This window comes from Callorhinus ursinus, unplaced genomic scaffold (genome assembly GCF_003265705.2).
Source record: "Callorhinus ursinus isolate GAN/ISIS: 27379988/994484 unplaced genomic scaffold, GSC_fseal_2.0 scaffold12, whole genome shotgun sequence".
NCBI lineage: Eukaryota > Metazoa > Chordata > Mammalia > Carnivora > Otariidae > Callorhinus > Callorhinus ursinus.
The window spans coordinates 59,169,948-59,188,998 of record NW_027397074.1 but is presented as its reverse complement, the minus strand read 5'-3'; the positions used below and the strand labels follow the sequence as shown (position 1 = coordinate 59,188,998).

The window sequence follows — 19,051 nt, the reverse complement described above, 5'->3', positions numbered from 1 at the left end:
ATATATGCCTTTAGATGTTTAACACTATCTTAGTTGGTCAGGGAGAAGTGATGATATTCTATGTAGACCTCTCCACTGAGGTTAGAAACATCCCAACAATAGGAAAACATCTGTAGCTATAAGATTGGGTTTTGGTTACATATACATTTACACTGTCTCAGGCGAGGCAGTTCTTCACCTGGGTCATTTCTTCCCTGCAGGCAGTATGGGTCTTCATATTAGATTTAGCTTGTATATTAGGGAGCATCCAGAGGTGTCCCCTGGAATAAATATCTAGGGTAACTAGTCATGCACAGGCTGAATCCAATCCACACGTGTGTTTTGTTGAACCCACCTAGTGTTCATTTGTTTGTTTTTATTTAATCAACTATCTACATTTAAAAAATGGGAAGCCTTCACAGAAAAAAAAAAATCTCCATAAACAAAAATACTTAGCAAAACTGATCCCAACTTCCCTCATGGCAAGTCCTCGGCTGGTGCCGAGTTTCCATTGGCCCCATTAGACAACTGGAGGGCAAATGCTCTCCATTCAGCCTCAAAGGCACTTCACCCACAGACATTCTCTGCCAGGCTCCTTTTAGCATTTTGGTGGCTGCTCCTCATCTAGAGAGAAACCTCATCCACCATCCAGCTTCAAGAACCTCTTACATTGTTGTGTACTGCACTTGCAGCCCTACTATGCTGTTTGCACTTCCCTCTCTTGTTTTATCCTGGTGATGTGATGTGACAAAGAGACCAAGATGGTGGCACCAAAGACAGACAAATTCTATAAGCAAGAGGGTGATGTGGATCTCTGAAATGATTGCTTAAAATGGTTACTAAGCCACTAATACATATTTATTTCAATTTGTGAAGACACAGTCATTTAAAGGTGGTGATTCATTATTTGCATATTCAATAATGCACTATCTGTAGTCAAATGAACATAAAATTGAGTACAGAATAATTTTCACTGTTTAATTTCAATCCACATAAAGGCATTCTACTTAGAGGTTTTGAACCTCTCTACCAAAAGCTCTTGAAATAGATGATTTAAGTATATTTTATATGCTTTATATGAAACGGGAAAATAGCAAGAGAACTATATAAAACTATACACATCATTATATAATGTAAAATTGTAAATATACACATATATTTATACCTATGTATAGATATATACACATTATATATGCATATATATGTATATATCCTTCCAAACTATTCTTTTTTTTTTTAAGATTTTATTTATTTGACAGAGAGAGACCCAGCGAGAGAGGGAACACAAGCAGGGGGAGTGGGAGAGGGAGAAGCAGGCTTCCTGCTGAGCAGAGAGCCCGATGTGGGACTCGATCCCAGGACCCTGGGATCATGACCTGAGCCGAAGGGAGACGCTTAATGACTGAGCCACCCAGGCGCCCCCTTCCAAACTATTCTTAATTTAACTTTAAATCACAGTAATACTTCACAACAGGAAATTCTTACCTCAGCCAGAAAAATAACTAAGCACCAAATTAGCACAAAAATTAAGCTCTTGTGGATAGTAACATATCGAAGGTATGTGTTCCATGTAGTCACTGGTGGTATGCTCTCCACATCATCAAAAAAGAACTCCTAACAAAAAGAATCATGGTTACTACAGGGAGACAACAGAGTTTCACATCACCATTGTGGTGTTATTTTGAATGAATGTGTGGAAATAAAGGAACACTGGTATTTGAAGCTAAATGAGTTCCAACAAATACGAACCATTATGAATGACATGTGTGATGTTGCTCCATAGCCAGTATAATGTCCACTGGAGCAACACAGCTTTTTGAAAAGTGAGAAATGCTGTAATTTTTCAAAATTCTGGAAGTAAATCCCTGATGATACAGTACTATTGATTTTGGACAATTTTTGCCATTTTAATGTAACAGCATCACACCTTTTATCAAATAAATAGTACCATCAAGTTGAAGTTGCCTAGAACTCTCCTTGATTTAACCCATTTCTTCAGGGGTCCATGGACAAATACAGTTTGGAATTTCGCTGGCTACAGAGGTCTGCCAAGAGACAGGAAGGCCAGCTGCTGTTTGTATGTTCCTCAGGAGCTGGGATTATCTCTTTCCAGATATGACATAAATTATATAATTCTAATCTTTAGTATATTTCCCTGGCTGTCTTTATTTGTCCTTTGGTGGATGCGTTTCCAAAATTTGAAAAAGAGCAAGCCCAGATATTCCCAAGGGAAAAGATACTTTTGTTTCTTATGAAGTCAACAAGATTCATAAAAGAAGCCCCAGAAACTCAAAGACGAGGTTCTATGAAATTGGAATATAGCACACTGATTCGATGTAAAGATTAATATAGAAGACTTTCTATCTGAAGATTGGCCCTAGTATACACTGAGTTTCATATACCTTCGTTAAGAGAAACCTGTCCAGAGAGCCACCTTATAAAGCCAATTTAAAAGATAAAAAGAAGCCCACACAAATTCAGGTTAAGACTGATGTATAAACCAGAATCTGAGTTAGTCCTGTCAAGAGACTAGATGCTTATATACCTTACTTAGGCTACCTCCATACCAAATACTTCTTGGCCTTTAAATAACTGAAGCTGTTATTTGTTCATATATTTATTATTATTATATATCCACTTCTTTCCACAGAGGTTTTAAGGTGGTAATAAAGCAGATTTATAATAATTTACAATTTATATAATTTATAATAATGATTATCACTGGCCCACTCAAGGACCCAACACTAGCCCCTTCAATACATTTTATGGGAAGAGATATATCCATTGCCAAAGGAAATAGTTTATTCTTGTACATTTTGAAGTTGCTTACATAATTTATGGACTCTGGACTTTCTGAATCTTAAAATAATCCTCATCTTCAGCTCATAATTTGAATAAGTTTTATATCACATTATATACTGCATTTCACTCAGCTGCACTCTGTGACAAACACAAAACCACTGATCATTTTACATACCTTTAAATCTTCTTCATTAATTTCTTCACTTATTTCCAAGGCACTATCTTGAGATAACCGTCTTGAATATATATCCATTTCAGTTAAGTTTGCCTGAGGGGCCAGTGACATTTTTCGGGTGGATGCAGTTGTCCTTCGGTGAAAGCTTTGACCTTGGTTTCCTGGGGAGCACGTCATCAGATTCAGAACAGACTGCCTTCGTTGTCTTTGAAACGTGGGGCCAGTGTTGATCATGTTGCTTCGAGGCAGGATGGCCTCTCCTTGCTCAACATCAGGAAATAAGGACAGCCTTCTCTCTAAGGGCTCATCGGAATTTTCTTCAATGCCATTCATTTGTAATGGAGTCTTTTGTACAATTGAAAATTTTCTGATAGAATTGATTGGATTAAGAATAGAGTTCTTCCTTTTTTCAACAAACTCTCCAGTCTGTTTAAAAGATTGCTTTTTTGTTTCATTCCAGGAGACAGCTGCATCTCCTTCTAAAGAGAAACGCCGTAAAGTCTCAGTTATGATTGAATTTCTTCTTTCTGCACTAAACTGGTCAAAAGAATCATATCCCATGAGCTTTGAGCTGAAGTCAGGCCGTAGACTTTGTAATTCAGAAAATGTCCCATAAAAATAGCAGCTACCTTCATGTAAAATTAATATTTTGTCAGCTTTCTTTAAATGTTCCATTTTAGAAGTGACCAAAATCCTAGTTTTGTTAGCCATCAATTTACAGACACAGCTTTAGGAATATAAAAAGATATAAATAAGATATCAACTATATAAACGTTATTACAAGTCTTTGTATTGCATTTTAACATTTTATTAATGTATTCTTATATAAAATGTCTATCATACAGTCACTATTATACTTAAAATAATTCTACAAGTAAATAACAGCAATTAATTTGGTGCCTCTTGAATTATTATAGCATGAAATATATTACTAAATTATTAGAGTATGCTATATCATAAAGTTGAGTGTTAACAGATCTAGAGTGAAATTAAATATCTGATATTAAATAAATGTTGTATTTGAGCAAATTGGTTACCCTGGGGGTCTTGGTTTGTTCATCCAGAAAATGAAAGAATTGTTAGATAACCTTTAAAGATCCCTGGGGGTCTATATTTCTGTGTCCTTTAAAAATGTCAGAGCTTTCTCATTCTTTACATTTCCTATTAATTTCCTTTTACATTTTTAAGTTGGCTACGAATTTAGTTCTCAAGAGCTTATACTAAGACTACTCCGATTTGTTTAAAAAAATAAATAAATAAACCTGAGAACTGAATAATAAATTTGACCCTCCTCTAATAAAATTTCCTTCTAGTTTAAAAGTAAATCCTGACTAGAACCATCTAAGGAGACCAATTTCTTTTAAACGTTAAGATATATATTGTATAGGAAGAGGCATCATTCTAGGGGCACCTAGGTGGCTCAGTCAGTTAAGCATCTGCCTTCAGATCAGGTCATGATCTCGGGGTCCTGGGATCTAGCCCTGCTTTGGGCTCCCTGCTCAGTGGGGAGTCTGCTTCTCCCTCTCCTCCTGCCCCTCCCCGCCATGCTCATGCTAGCTCTCTCTCTCAATTAAATAAATAAAATCTGAAGGAAGGAAGAACGGAAGGCAGGGAGGGAGGGAGGGAAAGAAAGAGGCATCATTCTAGATTATACTTTAACATACTAATTTGGCTAACAAAGTTTATATTAATAAGAAGTTACTTATCACACTCTTAGGATTATAAAACTCTTAGGTATTAAATTTAAATTCTAGGAAAGGTGCTTCTAGGGGTAATGCAACCATTTTATACACACACACACACCTCTACATCCTTATTGCTTAAAACATCTTTATTTTAGAAGAGTATTATAGTAATTCTCCTAATAAACTACTTTATAGTTCATGAAATCATTTTGAAACTGAAATCAAGTCATATAACAAACTGCTCCTCTTAGGAATTTTACATACATTGAGCCCTAGTGGGGGCGCCCGTGAAATGTATATCCCCAGTTTTGTGTGACTAAGGAAGAAGTTCTGTAGGCGGTTATCAAGGTAGATGAATAGTATGAGCAGTCACCTGCATTAAAACATTCAGCTTGTTTAGTTTCTTAAGAAATATCCTCTCTAACACAGAAAAGTAAAAACGTTAAGTACAATAACCAATTCAAATAATATATGCCACAAGGTAATAATACTGCAAAAACTATATAGATAGTGATTGTTATCACAATAAAATGGAAGAAACTGGTTTACCATGAGGTAATCAGAAAAGGTTTTAATGGAAGTGATCTTGAATTTTGACTGTGAAGGGAAGATCAGATTTGAGTGAGTGCTATGTCTCTTTGTGCCACAGTGAGTCACAACGGTGGCCATAATTCTTAAGGGTAAAATGCAGTCTCTGATGGTGTACAGTTGTTCCTTCTCCCCTTTTAGCATGAGCATTATAAATTATTCAAAGAACATACCTTTCAAATATTTCTTTTTCTGTTAAAACATCCAGGTATCCAAAAGGAGAGTCTAGTAGGTATAAATCAGCATCTTTATATACTGCTCTAAAAAGAAAATGGATATTAAATTAGATTTTTTTAAACATTTCCTGTCATTTAGTGGAGACAATTCTAAATGAGAAGCAAAAAGGTAGGTCATAAATGATTTTTATGGTTTTCACAATATCCAAGAATGACTGAATGTAAGTGGCATAAACTAGCAGAAGTTAAACTGAATCACACCATACCATACAACTTAAAATACTGCCTTAAAAAAAAAAGAAAATTTTTAATAGTAGTATCTGTTCAGAGTCAAGCACCATGCTATGTGCTGGGAATACCATGGCAAAAATGACACAGTCCCTGCCCTCAAAGATCTTGCACATTGGTGGGAAAGCAAAGAAGAAAACAGACTGTTTCAGTGCGGTAAAATGTCAGAGACCACAACTAAATAGCAGCACTACATAAGAAAAACATTTTAATGTTTTTCAGTGTTGACCACTACCAGCAAATTGTTGTGGCTGTAATATTACTATTGCATTTTGTTCCACAGAGTTTCAGTCTCTGTACCATATTTACAAGAATTCCACACAAGTGAAGGATAAATAATTCTCAACAAAAATGGACACCCATATCAGTTTTACTTTTTAAGTTAAAAAAAAATTTTGAGGAAGTAAAATCTTCATCAAATTGATCTGAGAACAGATGAAGATATAGTCCCACATTAATGGAAATGAGATTAAATCTTCACAACATTTAATTTTTCAGGTGTGGCTGTTAGTGACACTACCCCTATCCCACACATAGAATTCAGTGTTTACGTATAATTCTTGGTACTTTCTATAAAAATCGTATTCAATCAGCTTATAACAGAGAAGTAATTTAAAAAAAAATCAGAAATGGCAAAAAGACAAAGTGAAATCTAAAAGAACTTTTGCAGTGTAAATTATTTTTGAAGATAACATGCAAGAGCTAGATAAAAGACCCCATCAAAATGTACCCTCAACGTCTTTGCTCCCCACTACTAAGTTCTTACTTCTCTCTCTCTCCTTCACATCTATGACCACAGTTTCTCAAGAAATGGAAATAGTACATTCACCATCTAAAACTGGGCAACATATGACACATTCCAATCAGAATAAGAATAAATAAGGAGCCAACATATCAATAAGTCAATGTGATTTCTTGTTAACGACCTTGGCAACACAGTAAGAATCCTATTCAAATAAAATTGGAGGAACAATTGACTTCTCATATTACCAATAATTTTTTAAACTGAAAGTTACAGTTTAACCACAAAGTTTTCTTCTTGACACAACTTAACTTCACATGCTTCTCTTTGACAGCTCAAAATGTTTAGACTAAGAATGTCTCTACCAGGGGCACCTGGGTGGCTCAGTTGTTAAGCGTCTGCCTTCGGCTCAGGTCATGGTCCCAGGGTCCCGGGATCAAGCCCGGCATCGGGCTCCCTGCTCCACGGGGAGCCTGCTTCTCCCTCCCCCACTCCTCCTGCTTGTGTTCCCTCTCTCACTGTGTCTCTGTCAAATAAATAAATAAAATCTTTTTAAAAAAAAAAAGAATGTCTCTACCAAGGGACTTCACTGTCCCCGCAATGTTAGATGTGCTTGTTCTATTTATTTTTCCCTGAAGATTACAGACTTGAAGCCACGTGACATCATTTGCCTCACTATTTTTGTTATGAACATTACTAATTATGTTGAAAATTTGAAAATATATGTTTATGGAAACCAAGAAGGAGAAACAGAAGGTTAAAGCAGGCGAGTGCATTGTGGGGTGGGGGGAATTGGGGGGCCCTATGATAGCCACTTTTTTCCTTGTGCTATGCAGAATCCCAGAGCTTTTTACTTGTACTAAATCATACCATAAGGCAAACAAATATACAGATGCCAAAGAGCATGCAATTTGAAAAAGCTATCACCTTCATCAAATATGAATACTAAATCATTATCTATAGTTCCTAAAAGTGATTCTTAACCTGCTAATAATAAAACCCCGGGCATTTTTCAATTTCAGAAACAGAATATAAAAAAAGAGAAATGTCTATAATTTTTACATGCTTGATATTTACAACAAATGCTCGCTGAACCAATAATCAGATATTCACCTTGCTAAGGAAATTCTTGCTCGCTGCCCTCCACTCAGTGTGATTCCACCTTCTCCAAGGACAATATTGTCCTTCTCTGCAAACTTGGAAATGTCCTGTTATCAAAAACAGGAAGTTAGAGAGGAATTGTTAGTATGTTTCTGAACTTGAAAGGTACATTTTCCTTCAGATGTAATCATATATCAGCCTGTGGCTCTAACCATATAGCCGAAATTTAAAACACCACATCTCAATTATTTCAAATCCACTTTAATTGGGCAGAACACGGCTGAAATTTTAGAAATAAATTTTTCTTTAGTTTTTAGAATGTCCTTCATGACCGCGAAATAAAAATTGGAAAAGTCAAAAGGTAAACTAAATGTACATGTATGGGTATGTAAACGTGTGTATATTATCCAGAGGTCTGCCATTACCTTCCAATTTAAACTCACTCTTTTAAAAGGAAATCTCCAAACATAAATAAACCTCCTAACAAGAAAAACTAAAAGAATACTATTCACATCCCCCACAGTACCTAAGCATATTGAATCGGTGACCAAGGATACAAGGCAATTCCTTTCCATACTTCTCTCATCCACCTACCACAGTCTTCTTCCCCATCCATCCTCAGCACCTCAATCCTAAGTCTTCTGTCATCTACTCTGCCTCTCCTGTCACCACTGTCCACACGGGTCATAACATCCTTACTCCCAGTTAGTGAACTCCATGCAACACCCATGCCAGGCATTGTAAAAGAAGATTAGAATTTATAAGAAATAGTCCTTGACTACTGGTCATTGTTAAGTCTAATTTGGAAGATAAGCCCTAGTCTCGGAGAATGCTAAATAAAACCCCAATGAGTTAATTAATTCTTTTAATCTAAGTTACAAAGCAGTACACAATTAATTGGGAAATTAATTGTACAGACAATTGTACAGACAACAGAAGTATCTTATAATAGAAAACGCCAGAAGGCTTTCTGGAAGAAATGAGGTTCGCCTGAGACATGAAGAATGAGTTAGACAGGTAGCACTCTCCCTTTAGTTCAAAAAGGTTGTTCAACCTGTGCTCCTCTCATCCCCAAACATCTACTCTTCTCTTTTGTTACCACCTTCTTCTCTCTCCCTCTACTAAAACAAACAAACAAAGAAACAAAACCACTTCCATACCATTTCTCCTTTTTCTTTCACAATCCAGAAGCAACCCACCCTCTCCCCTTGACCTACCACCACCATTTTCAATATTTAAATTGTCAAAATGGTTACTTCTGTTATTCATTGGTTTCTGTTGTCCACCTTATGAAAGTTAAATAGAACTTCCTATACGACACTCTAAACTCACAAAGCAGGTAAAGGAACAAATATTCATTTATATTAAAAACTATTTGGCAGCTCCTGGAAGCTAGAACCCTGCTAGCCACTGCCCCCAATGCACTGTTAATGTCAATCCTCCTGACATAGGGGGGCCAGAGGTCTGAGATAAAAAAACGCTAACACGTTGGAGGACATGCGGTAGGACTCAGTAGAGTTGGCCACACAGGCATCGGAGATCGATCACATAGAGACGTCACCGACAGCCAGCAGCCCTGCAGGTAAGGAAGACCTTGGTGGTTGAGACGTAGCAAACCAAGTGCTTCATTTCCTTCTACTCAACTAAATGATTTTTTTCAACCCATGAGCCAAACCACATATCTAGGATTCTATCCAAATACAAGGACTGTAGCTGAATTCCACCCTCCAGAGTCTAAAATCTGTAGCCTCACTGAAAAAGCACCTCAGTCCTTAGGTTTTTCCTGAGCTGGTGGATGAAGCACATCCTCTGTACTTGGTTTAGAGCAATGAACAAGAAAGCTCGCGTGTTTATTTCTCTCCTGCACCACACTGACTTTCCCAAATCCCATTCTCTTTTAAAAAAATAAATCTTTTAGAGTGAAAAAAATAAAGAAAGTTTGCCTTAGGTGAATGTATTGCGTGCAGGCTTTTATAAAGGAGGCAAATTTTCTAACACATTATTATAAAGCCAGATGGTGCTGGAATTATTAGAGTTTTCATTTCCCCAGATTTTAATTCAACACCATACTAGTTAATCAGTTAAAAGCTTTTAATATTTTTAAAATTTAGAAATAGCAGTAGTTATGTTGATGGTATGATTATGACATAGTTACACCTAGGAAACAGATTATGAATTTAGAGGATACAAAATCCTAGACCAATACAAACATTTAATAAAGATTTGTGGAATGAAGGAAGGGTGGGTAACCAAACATGAAGCAACAAAAAAGGGGTGCATATAAGAAAAGGAAATGAAGAAAAGTGTACAGAGTAGAGAAAGAAAATGGGAAAGGAATAGTGTCAAAGTAGATATCTTTAGAAAAGAGCAAGAAGATATTGGCAGAATAAAAGAGACAAGAAAAGTGAAGGGGAAAATAAGAAATAATAGAAGATCATGAATGAACATTTCCACATTCCCTACTGAATTTAAATGTCCAAGGAGCACAGATGCAATTTTATGACATTAATTTTTTTAAGGCAATAAATAAGAGGCTCTTCCAGCCAAATTTCTCTCATTTGTCTTTGTGTGTTACAGATATTAACAACTTTTTCTGCTATTTGTTTTCACTCTGTTTATACCATGTGACAATGCAAAATTTTCATTTTCGTGAAGTCAATATATCTATCCAAATTCCTATATTGGTTAAAAAATACTACTCTACTTTCAGGTTGTTCATGTAATATCCTAGATTTTCTCTTAAAATGTTTATTATTATAAAATTTAAAAAATATTCAAGGTACAATTTTTTTTTGTACAATGGTGTAGGAATCTAACCTTCTTTCCTTTCAGTTGGATAGCAGACACAATTTATTAAATAATTTTCCTCTGAATTTAAATATCATCTACTAAAAGAGACTTCTCATATTTTCTAAGAACTATTTCTGGGCTCTCTGGTTCCTCTGATCCATTTCCTATTCTTATACTCATACTCTGCTGTTTTTTTGGTTTTGGTCTTTTAATGGTATTAAGTATGATTTAATATCTGACAAAGCACAAGTCTTATTCATAAATCTTTTGGCTCTTTTTGTTCATTAAGTCTTCTATATAATAACAATATCAGCAACACCAAAAGTAATAGTAATAGTAGCTAATGTATACTGAGGGCTTACTATGTGTCACATACCCTTTTAAGCACTTTACATGTATTAACTTTTTAAAATATTCAAAACAGCCTTATCCTCATTTTAAATATGAAGAAATTAAAAGTTAGAAAAGATAAATATAATCCCAAAATAGCACAGGTAGTTTGGAGCCAGGATCCAAATCAAGGCAGATCTTGTTTTAGATCCTTCAGTAAGAGTTTACTTCATATATTTCCTATATACTTCCTGTTAGACTTATGCCTATTCTTTATTTATTTTTATTTTATTATTTTAGAGTGAGAGAGGGAAAGCATATACACGTGTGCACGGTGGGGAGGGGCAGAGGGAGAGGGAAAGAGGGGAATCTTAATCAGGCTCCACACTCAGCATGGAGCCATATGCGGGGCTCAATCTCACAACCCTAGATCATGACCTGAGCCGAAATCAAGAGTTGGACCCTCAACCAACCGAGCCACCCAGGCACCCCATCCCTAATATTTTTAAACTGAGATATAATTGACATATAAAATTTTATTAGTTTCAGGTGTACAACATGATTTGATATATGTATATATTGCAAAATGATTCACACAATAAATTTAGTTAACATCTATCACCTCACATGGTTACAAATTTATTTTTCTTGTGAAAAGAACTTACAAGATTTGCTCTCTTAGTAATCTTCCAATATATACTACAGTCTTGTTAACTAATGGTCACCTTGCTGTACACTACATCCCCAGGACTTATTTACCCTAAAACTGGAAGTCTGTACTTTTTGATCACCTTCATCCATTTCATCCTCTCACACCCACCCCCCGCCCCATCCCTGTTTCTGGCAACCACCAATCTGTTTGCTGTATCTACGAGTTCAGGTTTTTTAAGATTCCACATCTAAGTGAGATCATACAGTATTTGTCTTTTTCTGTCTCATTTATTTCACTTAGCATAATATCTTCTAGGTCCATTCGTGTTGTCGCAAACAGAAAGATTTCATGTTTTTTATGGTTGGATAATGTTCCATTATATGTATGTGTAGGTAGGTGGAGATAGATAGATAGATAAAATATCTTCTTTTTCCATTCATCTGTTGATGGGCACTTAGGTTGTTTCCATATGTTGGCTATTCTAAATAACGCTGGAATGGACATGGCGGTACAGATATATTTTCAGGATAGTGACTTTCCTTCTTTTGGTTAAATACAATTGATAGGTCATGTGGTAGTAAAATTTTTAATTATTTTAATTTAATTTAAGTTTCCCACAGTGGCTGCACCAATTTACATTCCCACCAGTACCCCTCAGTATTTTATTGTTTATTGTTTTATGCTATTATGAATTGAATAGCTTTCCATTTTTTTAATTAAAGATTTTTATTTATTTATTTATTTGTCAGAGAGAAAGGGAGAGAGCACAAGCAGGGGGAGCTGCAGGCAGAGAGGGAGAAGCAGGCTTCCCGCTGAGCAAGGAGCTGGATGCAGGACTCAATCCCAGGACCCTGGCATCATGACCCGAGCTGAAGGCAGCCACTTAACCAACTGAGCCACCCAGGCATCCCTCCATTTTTATTTCTCGATGACTGTTGCTAACATAAAGAAAAGCTAGTTATTGTTGTATGCTTATCTATCATCCAGCCATCTTATTGTACTCCCTTAATAATTCTAAAAGACTTTTGTTTTCTGTTTGTTTGCTCTTTGCTAGAACCTCTTTGGGTTTTCTTTGTATAAACAATTTTTTCACAAACATTTAATATTGCCCCTATTTTAAGACAAATGACATTAATTTTTCACCATTTAAAATCCTGTCTACTTTAGGATGTTGGGGTAAAAAAAGTTACTGTATTTATGAAGTTTCCTTCTACTTCTATTTTTACTTCAAATTTTATTATAAATGACTGCTGAATTTTATGTACACTTTTAGCATCTACTGACCCTGCTATATGGTTTCCTTCTTATCAATATAACAAATTATACTGTATTTAAAGATTTCTTTATATTGCAATACAAAGCACCCTTGTAGTTCTATCATAAATCTTGCTTGGTCATATTTTATCATTTCTTATACCATGTTGGAATCTATTTATTAATATTTTACCTGATAACATTTTATTTGAATATCTGTATCATTAGTATGATTAGCTATAGTTTTATTTTTATGTTATTTTTCAGATTTTGGTACTAAGACTATTCTGGCTCTAGAAAAATGGGAGAAAAGAGAACCCTTGGGCGCCTGGGTGGCTCAGTTGGTTAAGCGACTGCCTTCAGCTCAGGTCATGATCCTGGAGTTCCGGGATCGAGTCCCGCATTGGGCCCCCTACTCAGCAGGGAGTCTGCTTCTCCCTCTGACCCTCTTCCCCCTCGTGCTCTCTATCTCTCATTCTCTCTCTCTCAAATAAACAAAATCTTTAAAAAAAAAAAAGAAAAGAGAACCCTTGTGCACTGCAGGAATACAAAAAGTGAAATAAGTCAGAGAAAGGCAAGCACCTTATGATCTCATTTATATGTGGAATCAAAAAAAAAAAAGGCAAATGAACGAACAAAACAGAAACAGATTCACAGAGAACAAACTGGTAGTTGCTAGAGGGGAGAGGGACAGGGGATGGGCAAAATAGGGGAAGGGGGATAAAAGGTATAAACTCTAAGGCACAGGGATATAATGTGCAGTATAGGGAATAAAGTTAATAGTATATAACGACTTTGTATGGTGACAGATGGTAGCTAGATTTATCATGGTGATCACTTCATAATACATATAAATGTTGAATCAATATGCTGTATACCAGAAACTAATATAATATTGTATGTCTACTACACTTCAATTTTTAAGAAAAGAAAACTAGTTGAAGAGTTTTCCATCTTTTTCTCTGGTTTGGTATAGTTTAAATAATAGAGGAAGTATATGTTACTTAAGGGTGAGATACAATTCAATTATAAAATCATCTAATGATAGTGTCTTTTGAACTAGTAGACATTAAACCAGCTTTACAATGGTAATATGTCTATTCAAGTCCTTTTGTGCTTTGAAATAAATTTTGATTACTTGCTAGTAAATCATCCAGTTTCTGTGGGTGAGGAAATTTTTTTTAGGTTTTTAATTTTGGATAGTAGCTGTGATAACCTCTGGTTAGATGTACCATACTTAAAAAAAAAAGAAAGAAAATGGCATTTTATACACCATTAAAATGCTGTTGAGGAAAGCATTGCTAGAAGATAAAAAATCTTGTCTAACACTTAAGACATATTCAGTTTCCTATTAGTTTAGATCCCCTCCGAGTAATTTTGAAGATCTCTTCTTCTAAGCTAAGACAGAATTAAACATTTAATGATTTTATTAGGGGAAATACTGGTGTATAAGGAAACAGGGAAGAGGGCAGGGAAAGCTGGGAGATATGTCAGACCTTAATGCAAGTCCAACCCCCAAGTGAAGGAGAGAAGGACAGAAGGTTGGATGGAAGGACCCTAGACCACTGTCTAAATCTAACTGACTCTTAGAAAGCCATCTGGGAGTCTCTGAACCAATATCAGTTAATAAGTAAGTCTCACATCCTCTAAACATAAATCTGCTTTAGTATGGTGCCACACTCAATGATCCACGGGAAGCTACCTGTGGAAGAACACAAACTCCGTGAGTAAAGGATTTCATGTATAGCAACTGGGGCCACTGTTCAGTTCCACTGCCTACAACAGTGGTCTGTAGGCATAGCTCACAACCACCACAATACCCCCCCCAATTGGCAAAGGATATGAAATCAGAACGGCAAACAAACATGAAAGTATGTATAACCTCACCAGTAATCAGGGTACTACAAATTAGGGGGGAAAAAGAGATAGGACTTTTTACAAAATAGAATGGCAAAAATTAAAGTATCAATAACAAGAAGTTTCAATGATGTGAATCAATGGGAACACTCATAAAGGACTGGTGGTAGTATAAATTGGTACAACTACTTTAAAGTGCAACTTGGCAGTATCTAGTAAAATTTGAAATGTACCTATGTACCCAAAAACACCTCAATTCAATTGCTAGATATCTACTCCAGAGAAATTCTTGCAGACGTGCAAGAAGAAATATTCAAAGATTTTCATTGCAGTATTGTGTAAAATCTTGGAACAATCTAAATGTTCATCAGTAGCAGAATGAGTAAATAAATGTGACATAGGAATATAAGGATGAAATAAATTTCCACATATAAGTAGCATGGCTAGACCTCAAAAAGGTAGTAGGAACAAAGAAACCAAGTTGAAGAATGATGTGTGGAAAATCTACCACTTACATAAATTTAAAGCCACCCAAACAAAACTGTTAAATATTGTTTATTGATAAGTACATGTAAACATAGCTGTAAATTCAATTAAATGGATCAGAAAATCATAGTGATTTCTTGAAGGTTGGGGATTTGTGAAAAAATGATGGTGGAAAGATTTGCTTAAAAATTCTACTTCGAATTTGTCTAGCCCCCTAACAAAGCAGTCAGAAAACAGGGATGTTGTCATATAATTGTTTCCTATCCAGAATGGATACTGGGATACAGACTATCTTTCAAAAAGCATGAAAATAAAAGATTCCCGCATCTGAAAAAATTTGAGGTTCTGAGCTAGCATATTGGCTTCCTTTTCTGAACGGAAGCCATTTATGAAGAGAAATGTATAAATGTGGGTAATTTAATAAGTTTCTCAAAGAGTGTAATTCATAGGAAACAGCTGAGATTGAAAGGAAACAAAATAGTTGAGATAGATTGAATAGAATTGTGAATAAGCTCATTATTTTAAGATCAAATAAATTAGTAATACCAATATCCTGTTGCTCATATGAGTACTTGCTCTGATTGCCTAGTTTATCGTTCATTTGTAGATTTCTTTATTAGTGTTTGGCTTTTTCTATTTGGTTAAACATAAAATTCTTTTGTATACGGTATTAAACATTTATCTTTGCTAACTACTAAGGGCACTCGAATCTGATAATATGTTTATCTTGAGGGTGTTGGTTTTTAGCCTTCACAGATTTTCTTTTACGTGAAAATTATAAATTGAAAAAAGAATTGTACCGTTTGGTACTCTTGAGTTTGACAAGCACTGTAAGGGCATGTGTTACTTAGAGAAGACTCGCACAGAGAGACAAATGCTATTTCTCCTCACCGGCACACAACTTGAGTTCCTCTGGAGCTATCCATAAAAATTGTTGGAGGAAATCATTCAGTGCCATTAAGATGCTGGGCATGATGTAGCTTCTTATGTAAAAACTGACTACTGAGATTTTTAAATAAAAAACCTAAGCCCTAACATAAATCAAATATAAACTTTTCAACATTCTGTTAAACTTTCTTGTTGAAGGAGACCCTGAAAAACCTTTTTCTGAAGTCCTGCTACACCACCATTTCATTTTTTCATAATTTCCTCAGCACAGTTTATCTATAGATAAAATCAAATACGTTGATCATTGGTTCTCAAAGTGAAGTACATGGACGGATTACTTCAGAATCACCTGGGGAGCTTGTTCAAACTGTTGTACTTACTCTTACTCAGATGAATTAGAGAAGAGCCCAGGAATTTGCATCTTGTGGTTATTCTACCTGCTCATACAGATCCTTACTCTCCTGGCTAACTTCTTTACAATATGCTGGTCAGAAAGGCAAATGCCAACTTCAAAGGATTCTGTGCATATATTAGGTCTGTTTGAGATTGTAAAACACTTAAAAATACCTAGATAAAGAGTATGAGAGAAGGTCAAAGTAATACTATAATAAGTGTGCAATAAAGATTAACTTATTATTAAGAAATGTATAATATACCCAATGTGAAATATGCACTTTTTGCACAAATGTTTATCATTTTACTTTTTAAAAATGCACCGAAACACCACCCTAATATTATTCAACTGAGCCAGACAAACCAGAAGTTGTTAAAAGAGAAATTGCTAATATAAAGCTCACTAACTGACTTGAACATACAACAGAGGAATGATATAGGGTGTCATTACATTAAAGAGAGGGAGAACTTTAAGAAAAGGGTGGAGTGTTACATTTAATGGTTCTTTGCAATTTTGCAATATTTGCTGAGAACATTTGAGCTTCCTGTGACTTTGTAGATATGAGAACATCATAAACCTTGTTTTATGGTTAGCTTATCACTCTTTAGAACAACCTTGACAATATAGCTGCTTGTGGTAAGAGAGAAGGGTGTGAAGCGTGGGTTGAGAGAACGTGAAATTTAGAGGTAATAACATGTAATAAAGCATGTTTTTAACAGTAAATCACTAGACAGTGCCAATGTTATTAATGTTTAATAATTACTAAGCACTGTGCTTTATACACAAGGAAAATGAGCAAGGAGGGAGACAAAAAGAAGTGTTGGGGGAACAGAAGGAAGGGGTAGGGAGAACAGAGGAAGGGAAGGAGAGAATGCGAGAAAGCTAAGAGAGTTCTAGAAAGAGAGCAAAAGAATGAATTTTAACCATTTTTGCACGTAGCTTTTGTAAACATGGATGTTATCTTGAGAGTGTTGAGTAGCTCTACATGATTTATCAACAGAAGTTAACTTCTGCAGCAGTACATACATATGAATGAATTCATAAATTAAAACTTGGAGTTCTGCTTATTAGGAAAGATAATTTGTTGATTACAAGTAGCTGTACATAGAAACACTGGCTAAAGATTAATCTTTGTTAGAAGTTTAAGAAGTGAGAACTTTTTATCAACTTGAAAAATAAAAGCTCTTTTTTCACTGAGATTTGGTACTGACCAAATTTACAGCAGAACACTCAGATTCCAATATAATTTTTATTGCAGCCAACAAAAGTACAAAAAACTATTTCTTTTATGTAATGGCTGTTACAGTCTTGTCACCAGTATTAAACTTTTGTTTAACATTCAGAGATATACATACATATATGGTTTTATGTATGAACTTTTGAGTATATACGTAATTCTGTTAATATCTCTATCCTTCTTTAGTGTTTATTTCTGTATGTATGTAGGTCTGTATTTGTATTTGAAAATAACACAAGCATTTTTAAAGGAAGAACCGTGAAATGCAATGATTTAAGGTGGCCCTGGGTAAATGCTCCCAAGGAAGTAAAGTTAGAAAAGATACTTAAACAAAGAATCTTGTTTCTCTTATTCTGATTGTACATTACATTCGTTTAACTTCTGGACTCCAGATTTCAGATTCTCTGAAATGACATTTAAAAGTCTAGTTTTTAAAAGCTTCCTAGATGATTTTGGTTCAGTTGGTCTAAGAACTGGCATTTAGGAAGCTGTTAATTCCTTTACTATCTCTTCTAGGTCTACCCAACCAAGATTCTGGGACAAATCCAATGCCTGATAAAGCACTTCTTTCCCAGTACTATGCCGCACATTACTGTGCTATCCTGCGGCTGATCCTGCGCTGGACTTGGTAATTCAGCTCCCAGCTCCCTAGTACCTAAATCAGCTTTGGAATTCAGTTCCTTAGAACCCGGTCTTCAGCAATCAGTCACCCATTTCCTCTGAAATAATCCCACCATGATCCTTATTCTCTCTCTCTTTTTTTAAAGATTTTATTTATTTATTTGAGAGAGAGAGAGAGAGAGAGAGCACATGAGAGGGGGGAGGGTCAGAGGGAGAAGCAGACTCCCTGCTGAGCAGGGAGCCCGATGCGGGACTCGATCCCAGGACTCCAGGATCATGACCTGAGCCGAAGGCAGTCGCTTAACCAACTGAGCCACCCAGGCGCCCCATGATCCTTATTCTCTTAAGACCTGACTTTGGAGCCCCCGCTGCTCAACTCGCCCCAAGCAGGCTTCCTCCCCTCTGTGGGCTGCCCACCTACTTGGACTTCCATATTTTAAATTCGAGATTATGAGGCATGAAGAAGAGATTCTGCCTCAAGGGGACAGGAAAAGGAGAAGACAATTTGGAAGAGGATCTGGGAAGAAATTTCCTGACTTATTTAAATTTCAAGTGTGTAGTATAGGTGGTTTTCCCAAGATACGCTTATGTAGGACCATGTGGCTTGACATATCATTTCCATGAAAACAAATAGCCTGCAAATAGTCTTCACGACTTGTCATGGAATTCTCAATGCCATTAGGTCACACGGCTTTGTTATCATAATCTCTCCCTTCACAAATGGCAGATTTACAATCTTAATGGTTTAATGATACTGTTAACATCACAGTGAGATTCATTAGCCTAAAGTTCAAACTTAAAGTTAGCAAAGTTCAATGGGTAAGTCCTTAGAGTCTAATATAGAGTTTGTTTTCTAATAAGCAATAACCCTAACAGAGAACAGAAAAAAGATAAGGAGTCAGAAGACTTGGATTCTCTTGCTGGTCCCATCAATTATGGGTCTTCAACAAGTCCCTTAAAAATTTTACTTTTCTTCAAAATTGGAATGACAGTATTTCATAAACTT

At 35.8% G+C, this 19,051-nt stretch overlaps 1 protein-coding gene across 1 annotated transcript in view; it reads right to left on the bottom strand.

The window, feature by feature from the left end:
• CFTR (CF transmembrane conductance regulator) overlaps positions 1 to 19,051 on the bottom strand; it is a 166,168-nt gene that overhangs the window by 67,728 nt on the left and 79,389 nt on the right. Inside the window, exons 12-15 of the mRNA XM_073899110.1 lie at positions 7,549 to 7,643; positions 5,403 to 5,489; positions 2,957 to 3,683; positions 1,465 to 1,593 (exon numbers count right to left, since the gene is read on the bottom strand). Coding sequence (XP_073755211.1) covers positions 1,465 to 1,593; positions 2,957 to 3,683; positions 5,403 to 5,489; positions 7,549 to 7,643 — 1,038 coding nt within the window. The remainder of the gene's footprint in view (positions 1 to 1,464; positions 1,594 to 2,956; positions 3,684 to 5,402; positions 5,490 to 7,548; positions 7,644 to 19,051) is intronic.